Source organism: Pseudophryne corroboree, chromosome 5 (genome assembly GCF_028390025.1).
Source record: "Pseudophryne corroboree isolate aPseCor3 chromosome 5, aPseCor3.hap2, whole genome shotgun sequence".
NCBI lineage: Eukaryota > Metazoa > Chordata > Amphibia > Anura > Myobatrachidae > Pseudophryne > Pseudophryne corroboree.
This window is the reverse complement of record NC_086448.1, coordinates 178,176,726-178,197,768: the sequence shown is the minus strand read 5'-3', so window position 1 is coordinate 178,197,768 and position 21,043 is coordinate 178,176,726. Positions and strand designations below refer to the sequence as shown.

Below are 21,043 nucleotides of genomic sequence, written 5' to 3'. Positions count from 1 at the left end.
TTAAATGACATCCATAGTGTTTATATGGGTAACCCGGGTTCAGTGTGAAAGGGGCCAACCCGGGAATATCCCGGGTTGAAAGTGAAGTGAAAAGGTCTAAACCGGGATGGAACAGAGTTCAAAATCCCGGTTTGGACCCGGGTTTGCCAAGGATGAAAGCGGTGAGCCAGGTTAACCCGTCAAATAACCAAGGATATTTCAGCAATGGAATAGGGGTATAACTGATCCAGGAAGGTAGAATACAGAAAGAGGGGCACAACCAGACATTACCCTCCTGGCAACCTCATAAGAGCTACAGGACAGTCAAGAAATCCTGAACAGAGCAAAAAGATAAACCCTTGGTGGGTCACGCTTCTTGTGTTCTGTGACAAATGCCTTTCTGCAAATTTTTCATCCAAGATAACACAGAAAATAAGATTTTACTCACCGGTAAATCTATTTCTCGTAGTCCGTAGTGGATGCTGGGAACTCCGAAAGGACCATGGGGAATAGCGGCTCCGCAGGAGACTGGGCACAACTAAAGAAAGCTTTTAGGTCACCTGGTGTGCACTGGCTCCTCCCACTATGACCCTCCTCCAAGCCTCAGTTAGGACACTGTGCCCGGACGAGCTGACATAATAAGGAAGGATTTTGAATCCCGGGTAAGACTCTTACCAGCCACACCAATCACACCGTATAACTCGTGATACTATACCCAGTTTAACAGTATGAAAACAACTGAGCCTCTCAACAGATGGCTCAACAATAACCCTTTAGTTAACAATAACTATGTACAAGTATTGCAGACAATCCGCACTTGGGATGGGCGCCCAGCATCCACTACGGACTACGAGAAATAGATTTACCGGTGAGTAAAATCTTATTTTCTCTGACGTCCTAGTGGATGCTGGGAACTCCGAAAGGACCATGGGGATTATACCAAAGCTCCCAAACGGGCGGGAGAGTGCGGATGACTCTGCAGCACCGAATGAGAGAACTCAAGGTCCTCCTCAACCAGGGTATCAAATTTGTAGAATTTTGCAAACGTGTTTGCCCCTGACCAAGTAGCAGCTCGGCAAAGTTGTAAAGCCGAGACCCCTCGGGCAGCCGCCCAAGATGAGCCCACCTTCCTTGTGGAATGGGCTTTTACTGATTTAGGATGCGGCAGTCCAGCCGCAGAATGCACCAGCTGAATTGTGCTACAAATCCAGCGAGCAATAGTCTGCTTAGAAGCAGGAGCACCCAGTTTGTTGGGTGCATACAGGATAAATAGCGAGTCAGTTTTCCTGACTCTAGCCGTCCTGGAAAATAAGAATTTACTTACCGATAATTCTATTTCTCGGAGTCCGTAGTGGATGCTGGGGTTCCTGAAAGGACCATGGGGAATAGCGGCTCCGCAGGAGACAGGGCACAAAAAGTAAAGCTTTTCCAGATCAGGTGGTGTGCACTGGCTCCTCCCCCTATGACCCTCCTCCAGACTCCAGTTAGGTACTGTGCCCGGACGAGCGTACACAATAAGGGAGGATTTTGAATCCCGGGTAAGACTCATACCAGCCACACCAATCACACCGTACAACTTGTGATCTAAACCCAGTTAACAGTATGATAACAAAAGGAGCCTCTGAAAGACGGCTTCCTACAACAATAACCCGATTTTTGTAACAATAACTATGTACAAGTATTGCAGAATAATCCGCACTTGGGATGGGCGCCCAGCATCCACTACGGACTCCGAGAAATAGAATTATCGGTAAGTAAATTCTTATTTTCTCTATCGTCCTAGTGGATGCTGGGGTTCCTGAAAGGACTATGGGGATTATACCAAAGCTCCCAAACGGGCGGGAGAGTGCGGATGACTCTGCAGCACCGAATGAGAGAACTCCAGGTCCTCTTTTGCCAGGGTATCAAATTTGTAAAATTTTACAAACGTGTTCTCCCCCGACCACGTAGCTGCTCGGCAGAGTTGTAATGCCGAGACCCCTTGGGCAGCCGCCCAAGATGAGCCCACCTTCCTTGTGGAATGGGCATATACATATTTTTTGCTGTGGCAAGCCTGCCACAGAATGTGCAAGCTGAATTGTACTACAAATCCAACGAGCAATAGTCTGCTTAGAAGCAGGAGCACCCAGCTTGTTGGGTGCATACAGGATAAACAGCAAGTCAGATTTCCTGACTCCAGCCGACCTGGAAACTATATTTTCAGGGCCCTGACAACATCCAGCAACTTGGAGTCCTCCAAGTCCCCAGTAGCCGCAGGCACCACAATAAGCTGGTTCAGGTGAAACGCTGACACCACCTTAGGGAGAAACTGGGGACGAGTCCACAGCTTTGCTCTGTCCGAATGGACAATCAGATATGGCTTTGTGAGATAAAGCCGCCAATTCTGACACTCGCCTGGCCGAGGCCAGGACCAACAGCATGGTCACTTTCCATGTGAGATATATCAAATCCACAGATTTGAGTTGTTTAAAACAATGTGATTTTAGGAATCCCAAACTACGGTGAGATCGCCCAGTGCCACTGGAGACATCAAAAAAAAAAGGGTTGTATATGCAGTACTCCCTTAACAACTTCTGGACTTCAGGAACTGAAGCCAATTTCTTTCTGGAAGAAAATCGACCGGTCGAAATTTGAACCTTAATGGACCCCAATTTGAGACCCATATACACTCCTGCTTGCAGGAAATGTAGGAATTAACCTAGTTGAAATTCTTCCGTGGAGCCTTCCTGGCCTCACACCATGGAACATATTTTCACCTAAGCGGTGATAATGTTGTGCGGTCACCTCCTTCCTGGCTCTGACCAGGGTAGGGATGACCTCTTCCGGAATGCCTTTTTCCCTTAGGATCCGGCGTTCACCCGCCCTGGCGTCAACGCAGCTGCGGTAAGTCATGGAACAGACATGATTCTTGCTGAATCAAGATCCTTTCTAGTATCTCTTGAAGTTCCGGGTACCAAGTTCTTCTTGGCCCAAACCGGAACCACGAGTATAGTTCTTACTCCTCTCCTTCCTATCATTCTCCATACACTGGGTATGAAAGGCAGAGGAGGGAACACATACACCGACTGGTACACCCACGGTGATACCAGAGCGTCCCAGCTATTGCCTGAGGGTCTCTAGACCTGGCGCTTCATGTGGGACGCCATCATAACCACCTTTGGTCTTTCCCAACGGTTTACAAACATGTGGAAACTTCCAGATGAAGTTCCCACTTTTCCGGGTGGAATTCATTTATGCTGAGGAAATCTTCCTAGTTGTCCACTCCCGGAATGAACATTGCTGACAGTGTTATCACATGATCTTTCGCCCAGCGAAGAATCCTTGCTGTCATTGTCCTCCTGCTTCTTGTGCCGCCCCGTCTGTTTACGTGGGCGACAGCCATGATGATGTCCTACTGGATCAGCACCGGTTGACTTTGAAGCAGAGGTCTTCCTAGGCTCAGAGCATCGTAAATTGCCCTTAGCTCCAGTATATTCATGTGGAGAGAAATCTCCAGACTTGACCACACTTCCTTGGAAATTTCTTCCTTGTGTGACTGTTTCCCAGCCTCTCAGGCTGGCATCCGTGGTCACCAGAACACAGTCCTGAATGCTGAATGTGCTGCCCTCTAGAAGATGAGCACTCTGCAGCCCCCACAGAAGAGACACCCTTGTCCTTGGAGACAGGGTTATCCGCTGATGCATCTGAAGATGCGATCCGGACCATTCGTCCAGCAAATCCCCCTGAAAAGTTTTTGCGTGAGATCTGCCGAATGGAATCGCTTCGTAAGAAGCCACCATTTTTCCCAGGACTCCTGTGCATTGATGCACTGATACTTGGCCTGGATTTAGGAGGTTTCTGACTAGGTCGGATAACTCCCTGGCTTTCCCCTCCAGGAGAAATACCTCTTTCTGGACTATGCCCAGAATCATTCCTAGGAACAGCAGACGTATCATCGGAAAACAGCTGCGATTTTTGGAATATTTAGAATCCACTCGTGCTGTCGTAGAACTACTTTAGATAGTTCTTTTTCCGACCTCCAACTGTTCTCTGGAAACTTGTCCCTTTCAGGATATCGTCCAAGTAAGGGATAATTTAGATGCCTTTCTTCTTTTAAGAATCATCTTTTCGGCCATTACCTTGGTAAAGGCCCGGGGTGCCGTGGATAATTCAACGGCAGCGTCTGAAACTGATATTGACAGTTCTGTATCACGAACCAGAGGTACCCTTGTTGAGAAGGGCAAATTTGGACATGGAGGTAATCCTTGATGTCCAGGGACACCATATAGTCCCCTTTTTTCCGGTTCTCTATCACTGCTCTGAGTGACTCCATCTTGATTTGAACCTTTTTATGTAAGTGTTCAAAGATTTCAGATTTAGACTATGTCTCACCAAGCCGTCTGGCTTCAGTACCACAATATAGTGTGGAGGACTAATACCCTTTTCCTTGTTGTAGGAGGGGTACTTTGATTATCACCTGCTGGAAATACAGCTTGTGAATTTTTTCCCAATACTGCCTCCTTGTCGGAGGGAGCCGTTGGTAAAGCAGGCTTCAGGAACCTGCGAGGAAAAAATGTCTCGACTCTCCAATCTGTACCCCTGGGATAATACTTGTATGATCTAGGGGTCAACTTGCGAGTGATCCCACTGCGCGCTGAGACTCTTGAGACTACCCCCCACTGGTGGAGGGCTTCTTTTCCTGGGAAGGGGCTGCCTGCTGCAGTCTACTTCCCTTTCCTCTATGTCTGGGCAGATATGACTGGCCTTTTGCCCGCTTGCCCACATGGGAACGGAAGGATTGAGGCTGAAAAGACAGTGTCTTTTTCTGCTGAGATGTAACTTGGGGTAAAAAGGTTGGATTTCCCAGCTGTGGCCGTGGCCCCCAGGTCCGACGGACCGACCCCAAATAACTCCTTCCCTTTATACGGCAATACTTCCATGTGCCGTATGGGATCTGTATCACCTGACCACTGTCGTGTCCATGACATCTTCTGGGAGATATGGACAACGCACTTATCTTGATGCCAGAGTGCAAATATCCCTCTGTGCATCTCGCATACATATATATAGAATGCATCCTATTAAATGCTCTATATCAATAAAATATTTTTAGTCAGGGAATTCGACCAAGCCAACCCAGCACTGCATCTCCAGGCTGATGGCGATCGCTGGTCGCAGTATAGCCACCGTCTGTGTGTATATACTTTTTAGGATATTTTTCCAGCTGCCTATCAGCTGGCTCCTTGAGGGCGGCCGTATTTGGAGACGGTAACGCCACTTGATAAGCGTGTGAGCGCCTTATCCACCCTAAGGGGTGTTTCCCAACGCGCCCTAACTTCTGGCGGGAAAGGGTATAACGCCAATATTTGCTATCGGGGTAAACCCACGCATCATCACACACTTCATTTTATTTTATCAGATTCAGGAAAAACTACAGGTAGTTTTTTCACTTCCACATAATACCCTTTTTTGTGGTACTTGTAGTATCAGAAATATGTAACAGCTCCTTCATTGCCCTTAACGTGTGGCCCTAATGAGGAATACGTTTGTTTATTCACCGTCGACACTGGATTCAGTGTCCGTGTCTGTGTCTGTGTCGACCGATTGAGGTAAATGGGCGTTTTTTATAAAAAAAAAAAAAAAAACCCTGACGGTGTTTCTGAGACGCCTGGACCGTTACTAATTGTTTGTCGGCCGTCTCATGTCGTCAACCGACCTTGCAGCGTGTTGACATTCTCACGTAATTCCCTAAATAAGCCATCCATTCCGGTGTCGACTCCCTAGAGAGTGACATCACCATTACAGGCAATTTCTCCGCCTCCTCCAGCATCGTCCTCATACATGTCGACACACACGTACCGACACACAGCACACACACCTGGAATGCTCTGACAGAGGACAGGACCCCACTAGCCCTTTGGAGAGACAGAGGGAGAGTTTGCCGGCACACACCAAAAAACGCTATAATTACATAGGGACAACCTTATATAAGTGTTTCTCCCTAATAGCATCTTTATATATATATTTATATCGCCAATTTGTGCCCCCCCTCTCTGTTTAAACCCTGTTTCTGTAGTGCAGTGCAGGGGAGAGCCTGGGAGCCTTCTCTCCAGCCTTTCTGTGAGAGAAAAAATGGCGCTGTGTGCTGAGGAGATAGGCCCCGCCCCTTTTACGGCGGGCTCGTCTCCCGCTCTTTAGTGAAGTTTGGCAGGGGTTAAATATCTCCATATAGCCTCTGGGGGCTATATGTGAGGTATTTTTAGCCAGTATATAGGTTTACATTTGCCTCCCAGGGCGCCCCCCCCCAGCGCCCTGCACCCTCAGTGACAGCGTGTGAAGTGTGCTGAGAGGAAAATGGCGCACAGCTGCAGTGCTGTGCGCTACCTTTAGAAGACTGTCAGAGTCTTCAGCCGCCGATTCTGGACCTCTTCTAACTTCAGCATCTGCAAGGGGGCCGGCGGCGCGGCTCCGGTGACCATCCAGGCTGTACCTGTGATCGTCCCTCTGGAGCTAATGTCCAGTAGCCAAGAAGCCAATCCATCCTGCACGCAGGTGAGTTCACTTCTTCTCCCCTCAGTCCCTCGTTGCAGTGATCCTGTTGCCAGCAGGACTCACTGTAAAATAAAAAACCTAAGCTAAACTTTCTCTAAGCAGCTCTTTAGGAGAGCCACCTAGATTGCACCCTTCTCGGCCGGGCACAAAAATCTAACTGGAGTCTGGAGGAGGGTCATAGGGGGAGGAGCCAGTGCACACCACCTGATCTGGAAAAGCTTTACTTTTTGTGCCCTGTCTCCTGCGGAGCCGCTATTCCCCATGGTCCTTTCAGGAACCCCAGCATCCACTAGGACGATAGAGAAACATACATTTTCAAGGCCCTGACTACGTCCAGTAACTTGGAATCCTCCAAGTCCCTAGTAGCCGCAGGCACCACAATAGGTTGGTTCAAGTGAAAAGCTGATACCACCTTAGGGAGAAACTGGGGACGAGTCCTCAATTCTGCCCTATCCATATGGAAAATCAGATAAGGACTTTTACATGACAAAGCTGCCAATTCTGACACACGCCTGGCTGAAGCCAAGGCCAATAACATGACCACTTTCCACGTGAGATATTTTAGATCCACGGTTTTAAGTGGCTCAAACCAATGTGATTTTAAGAAACTCAACACCACGTTGAGATCCCAAGGTGCCACTGGAGGCACAAACGGGGGCTGAATATGCAGCACTCCTTTCACAAACGTCTGAACTTCAGGTAGTGAAGCTAGTTCTTTCTGGAAGAAAATCGACAGAGCCGAGATCTGTACCTTAATGGAGCCTAATTTTAGGCCCATAGTCACTCCTGCTTGTAGGAAATGCAGAAATCGACCTAGTTGAAATTCCTCTGTTGGGGCCTTTTTGGCCTCACACCAAGCAACATATTTCCGCCATATGCGGTGATAATGCTTTGCAGTTACATCTTTCCTGGCTTTAATCAGCGTAGGAATGACTTCCTCCGGAATGTCCTTTTTTCTTCAGGATCCGGCGTTCAACCGCCATGCCGTCAAACGCAGCCGCGGTAAGTCTTGGAACAGACAGGGCCCCTGCTGCAGCAGGTCCAGTCTGAGCGGCAGAGGCCATGGGTCCTCTGAGATCATCTCTTGAAGTTCCGGGTACCACGCTCGTCTTGGCCAATCCGGAACCACGAGTATTGTTCTTACTCCTCGTTTTCTTATTATTCTCAGTACCCTTGGTATGAGAGGCAGAGGAGGGAACACATAAACTGACTGGTACACCCACGGTGTCACTAGAGCGTCCACAGCTATCGCCTGAGGGTCCCTTGACCTGGCGCAATATCTCTCTAGTTTTTTGTTTAGGCGGAACGCCATCATGTTCACCTGTGGCCGTTCCCATCGATTTACAATCAGCGTGAAGACTTCTGGATGAAGTCCCCACTCTCCCGGGTGGAGGTCGTGCCTGCTGAGAAAGTCTGCTTCCCAGTTGTCCACTCCCGGAATGAACACTGCTGACAGTGCTAGTACGTGATTTTCCGCCCATCGGAGAATCCTTGTGGCTTCTGCCATTGCCATCCTGCTTCTTGTGCCGCCCTGTCGATTTACATGGGCGACTGCCGTGATGTTGTCTGACTGGATCAGTACCGGCTGGTGTAGAAGCAGGGATTTTGCCTGACTTAGGGCATTGTAAATGGCCCTTAGTTCCAGAATATTTATGTGTAGGGAAGTCTCCTGACTCGACCATAGTCCTTGGAAGTTTCTTCCCTATGTGACTGCCCCCCAGCCTCGAAGGCTGGCATCCGTGGTCACCAGGACCCAGTCCTGTATGCCGAATCTGCGGCCCTCTAGTAGATGAGCACTCTGCAGCCACCACAGCAGGGACACCCTGGTTCTTGGAGACAGGGTTATTAGGCGATGCATCTGAAGATGCGATCCGGACCATTGGTCCAACAGGTCCCACTGAAAGATTCTGGCATGGAACCTGCCGAAAGGAATTGCTTCGTAAGAAGCCACCATCTTTCCCAGGACCCGTCTGGAATTGGTAATGGCAATCCTGTACCACAAATCTGAGGTACTCCTGGTGAGTATAGTAAATGGGGACATGCAGGTAAGCATCCTTGATGTCCAGGGATACCATGTAATCCCCCTCGTCCAGGCTTGCAATAACCGCCCTGAGCGATTCCATCTTGAACTTGAATTTTTTTTATGTATGTGTTCAAGGATTTCAAATTTAAAATGGGTCTCACCGAACCGTCCGGTTTCGGTACCACAAACAGTGTGGAATAGTAACCCCGTCCTTGTTGAAGTAGGGGCACCTTGACTATCACCTGCTGGGAATACAGCTTGTGAATTGCCGCTAGCACAGCCTCCCTGTCTGAAGGAGTAATCGGCAAGGCAGATTTTAGGAACTGGTGGGGTGGAGACGCCTCGAATTCCAGTTTGTACCCTTGAGATACTATTTGCAGGATCCAGGGATCCACCTGTGAGCGAGCCCACTGATCGCTGAAATTTTTGAGGCGGCCCCCCACCGTACCTGGCTCCGCCTGTGGAGCCCCACCGTCATGCGGCGGACTTGGAAGAAGCGGGGGAGGACTTTTGCTCCTGGGAACCTGCTGTTTGTTGCAGCCTTTTTCCCTTACCTCTGCCTCTGGACAGAAAGGACCCGCCTTTTCCACGCCTGTTTTTCTGAGTCCGAAAGGACTGTACCTGATAAAACGGCGCCTTTTTAGGCTGTGAGGGAACATGGGGTAAAAATGCTGACTTCCCAGCAGTTGCTGTGGAAACTAGGTCCGAGAGACCATCCCCAAATAACTCCTCACCCTTATAAGGCAAAACTTCCATGTGCCTTTTTGAATCTGCATCCCCTGTCCACTGGCGAGTCCATAAGCCTCTCCTAGCAGAAATGGACAATGCACTTATTTTAGATGCCAGCCGGCAGATCTCCCTCTGTGCATCTCTCATGTATAAGACTGAGTCTTTTATATGCTCTATGGTTAGCAGAATAGTGTCCCTGTCTAGGGTGTCAATATTTTCTGACAGGGAATCTGACCACGCAGCGGCAGCACTGCACATCCATGCTGACGCAATAGCTGGTCTAAGTATAATGCCTGAGTGTGTATATACAGACTTCAGGATCGCCTCCTGCTTTCTATCAGCAGGTTCCTTGAGGGCGGCCGTATCCGGAGACGGTAGTGCCACCATTTTAGACAAACGTGTGAACGCTTTATCCACCCTAGGGGGTGTCTCCCAACGTGACCTATCCTCTGGCGGGAAAGGGAACGCCATTAGTAACTTCTTAGAGATTACCAATCTTTTATCAGGGAAAGCCCACGCTTCTTCACACACTTCATTTAATTCTTTTGATGGGGGAAAAACTACGGGTAGTTTTTTCTCCCCAAACATAATACCCTTTTTAGTGGTACCTGGGTTTATATCAGAAATTTGTAACACCTCTTTCATTGTTCAATCATGCAACAAATGGCCTTAGTGGACATTAGACTAGACTCATAGTCGTCGACACTGGTGTCAGTATCCGTGTCGACATCCGCGTCTGCCATCTGAGGTAGCGGGCGTTTTAGAGCCCCCGATGGCCTTTGAGACGCCTGGACAGGCACGAGCTGAGAAGCCGGCTGTCCCGCATTTGGCATGTCGTTAAATTTTTTGTGTAAGGAGTCGACACGTGCACGCAATTCCTTCCATAAGTCCATCCACTCAGGTGTCTGCCCCGCAGGGGGTGACATCCCTTCTATAGGCATCTGCTCCGCCACCACATCATTATCCTCATCAAACATGTCGACACAGCCGTACCGACACACCGCACACACACAGGGAATGCTCTAACAGAGGACAGGACCCACAAAAGCCCTTTGGGGAGACAGAGTGAGAGTATGCCAGCACACACCAGAGCGCTATATAATGCAGGGACTAACTGAATTATGTCCCCTATAGCTGCTGTTATATATACTGCGCCTAAATTTAGTGCCCCCCCTCTCTTTTTTACCCTTTTCTGTAGTGTAGACTGCAGGGGAGAGCCAGGGAGCTTCCTTACAGCGGAGCTGTGAGGGAGAAATGGCGCCAGTGTGCTGAAGGAGATAGCTCCGCCCCTTTTTCGCAGACTTTTCTCCCGCTTTTTTATGGATTCTGGCAGGGGTAATTATCACATATATAGCCTCTGGGGCTATATATTGTGGTATTTTTGCCAGCCAAGGTGTTTTTATTGCTGCTCAGGGCGCCCCCCCTAGCGCCCTGCACCCTCAGTGACCGGAGTGTGAAGTGTGTATGAGGAGCAATGGCGCACAGCTGCAGTGCTGTGCGCTACCTTGGTGAAGACTGATGTCTTCTGCCGCCGATTTTCTGGACCTCTTCTTGCTTCTGGCTCCGGGACCGAACACCAAGGCCAGTTCCATGCGGTCGATCCCTCTGGAGCTAATGGTGTCCAGTAGCCTAAGAAGCCCAAGCTAGCTGCAAGCAGGTAGGTTCGCTTCTTCTCCCCTTAGTCCCTCGCTGCAGTGAGCCTGTTGCCAGCAGGTCTCACTGTAAAATAAAATACCTAATTATATACTTTCTTTTTAGAAGCTCAGGAGAGCCCCTAGTGTGCATCCAACCTCGGCCGGGCACAAAATCTAACTGATGCTTGGAGGAGGGTCATAGTGGGAGGAGCCAGTGCACACCAGGTGACCTAAAAGCTTTCTTTATTTGTGCCCAGTCTCCTGCGGAGCCGCTATTCCCCATGGTCCTTTCGGAGTTCCCAGCATCCACTAGGACGTCAGAGAAACAATGATTTACTAGTAAGGTGCAAATCTGCACCAAAACCATATCAACTACTCATACTAGATACTGTAGATAAAAGTTAACTGCGGCTTGCTTGCGATAGCTTTAGTGCAGGTTTGCATACTTGAACAATGTTACTAAATAACATTAAATGGTCAGTGGCTGGATTAGTGCACATAGCTTTCTATATGAAATGTTTAGTCGCACACAGTAAAGAGCTGTAATTATGGGAAGGATATAAACCAGTGTGCTGCTGTGAAAGGGCACATACTGTAACACAGGCTGTTCAAAGAAGTACAGTCCCTCCAACCACTACACACAGTATGGGTTTATAAATATCATGTCTAGTACTGACATAATGCAAACTGAAGTTTACAGAAATCTTCCTAGAAATGGGAGAACAAACTTTTACACCTACTCCCTGGTCAGAAACCCAACTGTCCAGAAATTATGTCAGCAGCTGTTTGGTTATTTCTTTGGACCTGAAAACTGTACAGAACATTACTGAATTATGAAGTAGAGTCCCTGTAGTGTCACCATACAGTATGTGGTTACCAGGTGTACACTCTTGTCGACTTGAGTTATACAGGCAATGGCATTTTTAAGCTAGATACACCCCTATACAATCAATCATCGAGCCGTTCTTTTCGATTTCGACCCATTCATGTGATATCGCAAGAGTATGACTGCACCATCAATCATGTTTTATCTTATGTGATGGTGCGATATTGGACAGAAGTGAAGTGTGTACGCACGGCAGAGGTGGATTTACCACAAGGCAACCAAGGCGGAAGCTTAGGGCCCTGTGGGTCCCGCCAATAAGGCTCTATGGAGGGCATTTTCAACAGACCACGACCGCCGTAAAAAGCGCTGGAGCACTGGGCTGGCTGAATACTCCCAGAATGGGGTATGGGGACCAGCGACATTCAGTGAGGGTAGCGCAGATCGAAAATGCAGTAACTGAGTGGTGTAATAATGGAGGTTGGAGGTTGGGGGACATGGTACAATCAGTGAAGGGGGAAAGTAATATATTATAATAAAATATAAGGGAGAAAAACAACAAATAATGTAAGGCATAGATCAGGAATGAAAATATAGTGCTACTTATTGTTTGAGGGAGAGGGGCTCTAAATCGGTATCTTGCTTAGGGCCCTGTGAGTTCTAAATCCACTTCTGACGCACGGCCAACCATTATCGCCATGCTACTTTTGTGTCTTTTTCAACAGATAATTTAGACAGATGGTGGTCGAAGATCGCAAGTTAAATTGTACAGGTGGTAAGAGCGAGATTGTACAGGTGGTAAGAGCGAGATTGTACAGGTGGCAAGAGCGAGATCGTACAGGTGGTAAGAGCGAGATCGTACAGGTGGTAAGAGCGAGATCGTACAGGTGGTAAGAGCGCGATCGTACAGGTGGTAAGAGCGCGATCGTAAAGATCGCCTTAGAATGATGACAATAGTTTAAAAAAAAAAAGTGAACAGTGACCCTGATATTTTAACTCCCTATAACTGTAGCCAGGGGTTGCAAAACAGTCGATCGCGATCTGCCGTCCATCCACAGAGGTGAGGAGAGTGCAGCGTGCGCCTCTCCTGCCTGACACCCTGCCCCTCAGTCTGGTCTCTGGCGGGGACGCCGGAGTGTATATCTCGCATCAGGCGCCGCTTCGTTAGCCAAGCAGAGATCGCGGACCGGCGCCTGATTTGAGAAATACACGCTGCCGTCACCGCCGGAGACCAGACTGAGGGGCAGGGCGGCAGGCAGGAGAGGCGCGCGCTGCTCTCTCCTCACCACAGTAGCAAAACAGTGAGCAGCACTATGGGGGCATATCTGGCACTGTGGGGAGCATATCTGGCACATGGCACTGTGGGGGGGCATATCTGGCACTGTGGGCATCTGGCACTGTGCGGGCCTATCTGGCACTGTGCGGGCATGTGTATGTGGTACTGTGGGGGCATATCTGGCACTGTGGGGGCATGTGTGTATCTGGCACTGTGGGGGCATGTGTGTATCTGGTACTGTGGGTGCATGTGTGTATCTGGCACTGTGGGGGGCATGTGTGTATCTGGCACTGTGGGGGCATGTGTGTTTGAGGTTTTTAGCTGTGGGGGGGCCAATGCGTGATTTCGTGCGAGACAGTCATTACACCCTGTGCAGCAAGACCATGCCCCTTTTTTGTTATACTACACCCCTTTTGCTAGGCCACGCCCCTTTTGGGCACACGCCTGCTATTATCCCACCTAGTTATATCACAAAAGCTTTTCAGCTTTCAAAGTAGATCACAGACTCAAAAAGTCTGGCAACCCCTGCTGTAAGCGTGAGCACCATTATGAATAAATTACAGTAAGGATTAGATGTAGTTATATGCATTTTGACTCTTCCTAGCTACAGCCAAGAAAATAAGAACCTGTTAATTGTAATATGTTTCCTAAAGAAAATCACACAAACTATGTAAAATTCACTTGGGCAGATTAAGAAATTAAAAAATTATTTCCAGGGCAGCATATCACAATGAAAATAAGATTTTACCAACCGGTAAATCTATTTCTCGTAGTCCGTAGTGGATGCTGGGAACTCCGAAAGGACCATGGGGAATAGCGGCTCCGCAGGAGACTGGGCACAACTAAAGAAAGCTTTTAGGTCACCTGGTGTGCACTGGCTCCTCACACTATGACCCTCCTCCAAGCCTCAGTTAGGACACTGTGCCCGGACGAGCTGACATAAGGAAGGATTTTGAATCCCGGGTAAGACTCCTACCAGCCACACCAATCACACCGTATAACTCGTGATACTATACCCAGTTTAACAGTATGAAAACAACTGAGTCTCTCAACAGATGGCTCAACAATAACCCTTTAGTTAACAATAACTATGTACAAGTATTGCAGACAATCCGCACTTGGGATGGGCGCTCAGCATCCACTACGGACTACGAGAAATAGATTTACCGGTGAGTAAAATCTTATTTTCTCTGACGTCCTAGTGGATGCTGGGAACTCCGAAAGGACCATGGGGATTATACCAAAGCTCCCAAACGGGCGGGAGAGTGCGGATGACTCTGCAGCACCGAATGAGAGAACTCAAGGTCCTCCTCAGCCAGGGTATCAAATTTGTAGAATTTTGCAAACGTGTTTGCCCCTGACCAAGTAGCAGCTCGGCAAAGTTGTAAAGCAGAGACCCCTCGGGCAGCCGCCCAAGATGAGCCCACCTTCCTTGTGGAATGGGCTTTTACTGATTTAGGATGCGGCAGTCCAGCCGCAGAATGCGCCAGCTGAATTGTGCTACAAATCCAGCGAGCAATAGTCTGCTTAGAAGCAGGAGCACCCAGTTTGTTGGGTGCATACAGGATAAATAGCGAGTCAGTTTTCCTGACTCTAGCCGTCCTGGAAACATAAATTTTCAAGGCCCTGACTATGTCCAGTAACTTGGAATCCTCCAAGTCCCTAGTAGCCGCAGGCACCACAATAGGTTGGTTCAAGTGAAAAGCTGATACCACCTTAGGGAGAAACTGGGGACGAGTCCTCAATTCCGCCCTATCCATATGGAAAATCAGATAAGGGCTATTACATGACAAAGCTGCCAATTCTGACACACGCCTGGCTGAAGCCAAGGCCAATAACATGACCACTTTCCACGTGAGATATTTTAGATCCACGGTTTTAAGTGGCTCAAACCAATGTGATTTTAAGAAACTCAACACCACGTTGAGATCCCAAGGTGCCACTGGAGGCACAAACGGGGGCTGAATATGCAGCACTCGTTTCACAAACGTCTGAACTTCAGGTAGTGAAGCTAGTTCTTTCTGAAAGAAAATCGACAGAGCCGAGATCTGTACCTTAATGGAGCCTAATTTCAGGCCCATAGTCACTCCTGCTTGTAGGAAATGCAGAAATCGACCTAGTTGAAATTCCTCTGTTGGGGCCTTTTTGGCCTCACACCAAGCAACATATTTCCGCCATATGCGGTGATAATGCTTTGCAGTTACATCTTTCCTGGCTTTAATCAGCGTAGGAATGACTTCCTCCGGAATGCCCTTTTCCTTCAGGATCCGGCGTTCAACCGCCATGCCGTCAAACGCAGCCGCGGTAAGTCTTGGAACAGACAGGGCCCCTGCTGCAGCAGGTCCTGTCTGAGCGGCAGAGGCCATGGGTCCTCTGAGATCATCTCTTGAAGTTCCGGGTACCACGCTCTGTAAATGGCCCTTAGTTCCAGAATATTTATGTGTAGGGAAGTCTCCTGACTCGACCATAGTCCTTGGAAGTTTCTTCCCTGTGTGACTGCCCCCCAGCCTCGAAGGCTGGCATCCGTGGTCACCAGGACCCAGTCCTGTATGCCGAATCTGCGGCCCTCTAGAAGATGAGCACTCTGCAGCCACCACAGCAGAGACACCCTGGTTCTTGGAGACAGGGTTATTAGGCGATGCATCTGAAGATGCGATCCGTACCATTGGTCCAACAGGTCCCACTGAAAGATTCTGGCATGGAACCTGCCGAAAGGAATTGCTTCGTAAGAAGCCACCATCTTTCCCAGGACCCGCGTGCAGTGATGCACCGATACCTGTTTTGGTCTCAGGAGATCTCTGACTAGAGATGACAGCTCCTTGGCTTTCTCCTCCGGGAGAAATACTTTTTTCTGGACTGTATCCAGAATCATACCCAGGAACAGTAGACGTGTCGTCGGAACCAGCTGTGATTTTGGAAAATTCAGAATCCAACCGTGCTGGTGTAGCACCTCCTGAGATAGTGCTACTCCCACCAACAACTGCTCCTTGGACCTCGCCTTTATTAGGAGATCGTCCAAGTACGGGATAATTAAAACTCCCTTTCTTTGAAGGAGTATCATCATTTCCGCCATTACCTTGGTAAACACCCTCGGTGCCGTGGAGAGTCCAAACGGCAGCGTCTGGAATTGGTAATGGCAATCCTGTACCACAAATCTGAGGTACTCCTGGTGAGGATAGTAAATGGGGACATGCAGGTAAGCATCCTTGATGTCCAGGGATACCATGTAATCCCCCTCGTCCAGGCTTGCAATAACCGCCCTGAGCGATTCCATCTTGAACTTGAATTTTTTTATGTATATGTTCAAGGATTTCAAATTTAAAATGGGTCTCACCGAACCGTCCGGTTTCGGTACCACAAACAGTGTGGAATAGTAACCCCGTCCTTGTTGAAGTAGGGGCACCTTGATTATCACCTGCTGGGAATACAGCTTGTGAATTGCCGCTAGCACAGCCTCCCTGTCTGAAGGAGTAATCGGCAAGGCAGATTTTAGGAACCGGTGGGGTGGAGACGCCTCGAATTCCAGTTTGTACCCTTGAGATACTATTTGCAGGATCCAGGGATCCACCTGTGAGCGAGCCCACTGATCGCTGAAATTTTTGAGGCGGCCCCCCACCGTACCTGGCTCCGCCTGTGGAGCCCCACCGTCATGCGGCGGACTTGGAAGAAGCGGGGGAGGACTTTTGCTCCTGGGAACCTGCTGTTTGTTGCAGCCTTTTTCCCCGACCTCTGCCTCTGGACAGAAAGGACCCGCCTTTTCCACGCCTGTTTTTCTGAGTCCGAAAGGACTGTACCTGATAAAACGGCGCCTTTTTAGGCTGTGAGGGAACATGGGGTAAAAATGCTGACTTCCCAGCAGTTGCTGTGGAAACTAGGTCCGAGAGACCATCCCCAAATAACTCCTCACCCTTATAAGGCAAAACTTCCATGTGCCTTTTTGAATCTGCATCCCCTGTCCACTGGCGAGTCCATAAGCCTCTCCTAGCAGAAATGGACAATGCACTTATTTTAGATGCCAGCCGGCAGATCTCCCTCTGTGCATCTCTCATGTATAAGACTGAGTCTTTTATATGCTCTATGGTTAGCAGAATAGTGTCCCTGTCTAGGGTGTCAATATTTTCTGACAGGGAATCTGACCACGCAGCGGCAGCACTGCACATCCATGCTGACGCAATAGCTGGTCTAAGTATAATGCCTGAGTGTGTATATACAGACTTCAGGATCGCCTCCTGCTTTCTATCAGCAGGTTCCTTGAGGGCGGCCGTATCCGGAGACGGTAGTGCCACCTTTTTAGACAAACGTGTGAGCGCTTTATCCACCCTAGGGGGTGTCTCCCAACGTGACCTATCCTCTGGCGGGAAAGGGAACGCCATTAGTAACTTCTTAGAGATTACCAATCTTTTATCAGGGAAAGCCCACGCTTCTTCACACACTTCATTTAATTCTTCTGATGGGGGAAAAACTACGGGTAGTTTTTTCTCCCCAAACATAATACCCTTTTTAGTGGTACCTGGGTTTATATCAGAAATTTGTAACACCTCTTTCATTGCTTCAATCATGCAACGAATGGCCTTAGTGGACATTAGACTAGACTCATCGTCGTCGACACTGGTGTCAGTATCCGTGTCGACATCCGCGTCTGCCATCTGAGGTAGCGGGCGTTTTAGAGCCCCCGATGGCCTTTGAGACGCCTGGACAGGCACGAGCTGAGAAGCCGGCTGTCCCGCATTTGGCATGTCGTCAAATTTTTTGTGTAAGGAGTCGACACGTGCACGCAATTCCTTCCATAAGTCCATCCACTCAGGTGTCTGCCCCGCAGGGGGTGACATCCCTTCTATAGGCATCTGCTCCGCCTCCATCATTATCCTCATCAAACATGTCGACACAGCCGTACCGACACACCGCACACACACAGGGAATGCTCTAACAGAGGACAGGACCCACAAAAGCCCTTTGGGGAGACAGAGTGAGAGTATGCCAGCACACACCAGAGCGCTATATAATGCAGGGACTAACTGAATTATGTCCCCTATAGCTGCTGTTATATATACTGCGCCTAAATTTAGTGCCCCCCCTCTCTTTTTTACCCTTTTCTGTAGTGTAGACTGCAGGGGAGAGCCAGGGAGCTTCCTTACAGCGGAGCTGTGAGGGAGAAATGGCGCCAGTGTGCTGAAGGAGATAGCTCCGCCCCTTTTTCGCGGACTATTCTCCCGCTTTTTTATGGATTCTGGCAGGGGTAATTATCACATATATAGCCTCTGGGGCTATATATTGTGGTATTTTTGCCAGCCAAGGTGTTTTTATTGCTGCTCAGGGCGCCCCCCCCTAGCGCCCTGCACCCTCAGTAACCGGAGTGTTAAGTGTGTATGAGGAGCAATGGCGCACAGCTGCAGTGCTGTGCGCTACCTTGGTGAAGACTGATGTCTTCTGCCGCCGATTTTCCGGACCTCTTCTTGCTTCTGGCTCTGTAAGGGGGACGGCGGCGCGGCTCCGGGACCGAACACCAAGGCCAGTTCCATGCGGTCGATCCCTCTGGAGCTAATGGTGTCCAGTAGCCTAAGAAGCCCAAGCTAGCTGCAAGCGGGTAGGTTCGCTTCTTCTCCCCTTAGTCCCTCGCTGCAGTGAGCCTGTTGCCAGCAGGTCTCACTGTAAAATAAAAAACCTAATTATATACTTTCTTTTTAGAAGCTCAGGAGAGCCCCTAGTGTGCATCCAACCTCGGCCGGGCACAAAATCTAACTGAGGCTTGGAGGAGGGTCATAGTGGGAGGAGCCAGTGCACACCAGGTGACCTAAAAGCTTTCTTTAGTTGTGCCCAGTCTCCTGCGGAGCCGCTATTCCCCATGGTCCTTTCGGAGTTCCCAGCATCCACTAGGACGTCAGAGAAATTAGGGTTGGTCATAAAAGTGTTACCACCTTCAAGTGGGGACATTACGATATTTGTTCAGTAATAAGGTCCCGCCTAACATTTATATGGAACATGGCACAGTGCCTACTGCGGTCACGGGATAGTATTACTGACATAAGACAATACTCACATGCAAAATAAACACAACTTGTTTCACAGCTCTATGTACTTACCGTCTAAAGTAGACTGTAGAGGTCCTATCCTCCCCATTCTCCGATACCGCCACACATGTCTAGCAGATGGTACATAAAGCTGGGTAACCTTTTTTAGATAAAATGTGAAAAAATAAGATTTTACTTACCGGTAAATCTATTTCTCGTAGTCCGTAGTGGATGCTGGGGAGTCCGTAAGGACCATGGGGAATAGACGGGCTCCGCAGGAGACAGGGCACTTTAAGAAAGAATTTGGATACTGGTGTGCTCTGGCTCCTCCCTCTATGTCCCTCCTCCAGACCTCAGTTAGAGAAACTGTGCCCGGAAGAGCTGACAGTATAAGGAAAGGATTTTGGAATCCAGGGCAAGACTCATACCAGTCACACCAATCACACCGTATAACTCGTGATAAACTTACCCAGTTAACAGTAAGAACAACAACGGAGCATCAGATCAACCCTGATGCAACCAAACATAACCCTTATTTAAGCAATAACTATATACAAGTATTGCAGAAGAAGTCCGCACTTGGGACGGGCGCCCAGCATCCACTACGGACTACGAGAAATAGATTTACCGGTAAGTAAAATCTTATTTTCTCTAACGTCCTAGTGGATGCTGGGGACTCCGTAAGGACCATGGGGATTATACCAAAGCTCCCAAACGGGCGGGAGAGTGCGGATGACTCTGCAGCACCGAATGAGCAAACACAAGGTCCTCCTCAGCCAGGGTATCAAACTTGTAAAACTTGGCAAAAGTGTTCGAACCTGACCAAGTAGCTGCTCGGCAAAGCTGTAATGCCGAGACCCCTCGGGCAGCCGCCCAAGAAGAGCCCACCTTCCTTGTGGAGTGGGCTTTTACTGATTTTGGAAGCGGCAATCCAGCCGCAGAATGAGCCTGCTGAATCGTGTTACAGATCCAGCGAGCAATAGCTTGCTTTGAAGCAGGAGCACCCAGTTTGTTGGGTGCATACAGGATAAACAGCGATTCAGTTTTCCTGACTCTAGCCGTCCTGGCTACATAAACCTTCAAAGCCCTGACCACATCTAGTAACTCGTAATCCTCCAAGTCACGAGTAGCCACAGGCACCACAATAGGTTGGTTCATATGAAAGGATGACACCACTTTTGGCAGAAATTGTGGACGGTCCGCAATTCTGCCCTGTCCATATGGAAAACCAGATAGGGGCTTTTATGTGACAAAGCCGCTAATTCCGACACACGCCTAGCTGAAGCCAAGGCCAATAGCATGACCACCTTCCACGTGAGAAATTTTAACTCCACGGTTTTGAGTGGTTCAAACCAGTGTGACTTCAGGAAACTCAACACCACGTTAAGATCCCAAGGTGCCACTGGAGGCACAAAAGGGGGCTGAATATGCAGCACCCCCTTTACAAACGTCTGGACTTCAGGAAGAGAAGCCAGTTCTTTTTGAAAGAAAATGGATAGAGCCGAAATCTGGACCTTAATGGAACCCAATTTTAGGCCCAAAGTCACTCTCGACTAGCAAGTGAAGGAAACGGCCCAGCTGGAATTCCTCCGTAGGGGCATTCCTGGCCTCACACCAAGCAACATATTTTCGCCATATACGGTGATAATGTTTAGCCGTCACGTCCTTCCTAGCCTCAATCAGCGTAGGAATAACCTCACCCGGAATGCCTTTTTCTGCCAGGATCCGGCGCTCAACTGTCATGCCGTCAAACGCAGCCGCGTTAAGTCTTGGAACAGACAGGGCCCCTGTTGCAACAAGTCCTGTCTTAGAGGCAGAGGTCATGGGTCCTCTGTGAGCATTTCTTGCAGATCCGGATACCAAGTCCTTCTTGGCCAATCCGGAACAATGAGTATTGTTCTCACTCCTCTTTTTCTTATGATTTTCAGCACCTTTGGTATGAGAGGAAGAGGAGGAAATACATAAACCGACTGGAACACCCACGGTGTCACTAGTGCGTCTACAGCTATCGCCTGAGGGTCTCTTGACCTGGCGCAATAT

At 49.0% G+C, this 21,043-nt stretch overlaps 1 protein-coding gene across 3 annotated transcripts in view; it reads right to left on the bottom strand.

Moving 5' to 3' along the window:
- UBE3C (ubiquitin protein ligase E3C) overlaps positions 1 to 21,043 on the bottom strand; it is a 418,441-nt gene that overhangs the window by 100,915 nt on the left and 296,483 nt on the right. For all 3 annotated transcript variants that reach the window (XM_063921903.1, XM_063921902.1, XM_063921904.1), the window contains exon 16: positions 19,076 to 19,163. In XM_063921903.1, coding sequence (XP_063777973.1) covers positions 19,076 to 19,163 — 88 coding nt within the window. The remainder of the gene's footprint in view (positions 1 to 19,075; positions 19,164 to 21,043) is intronic.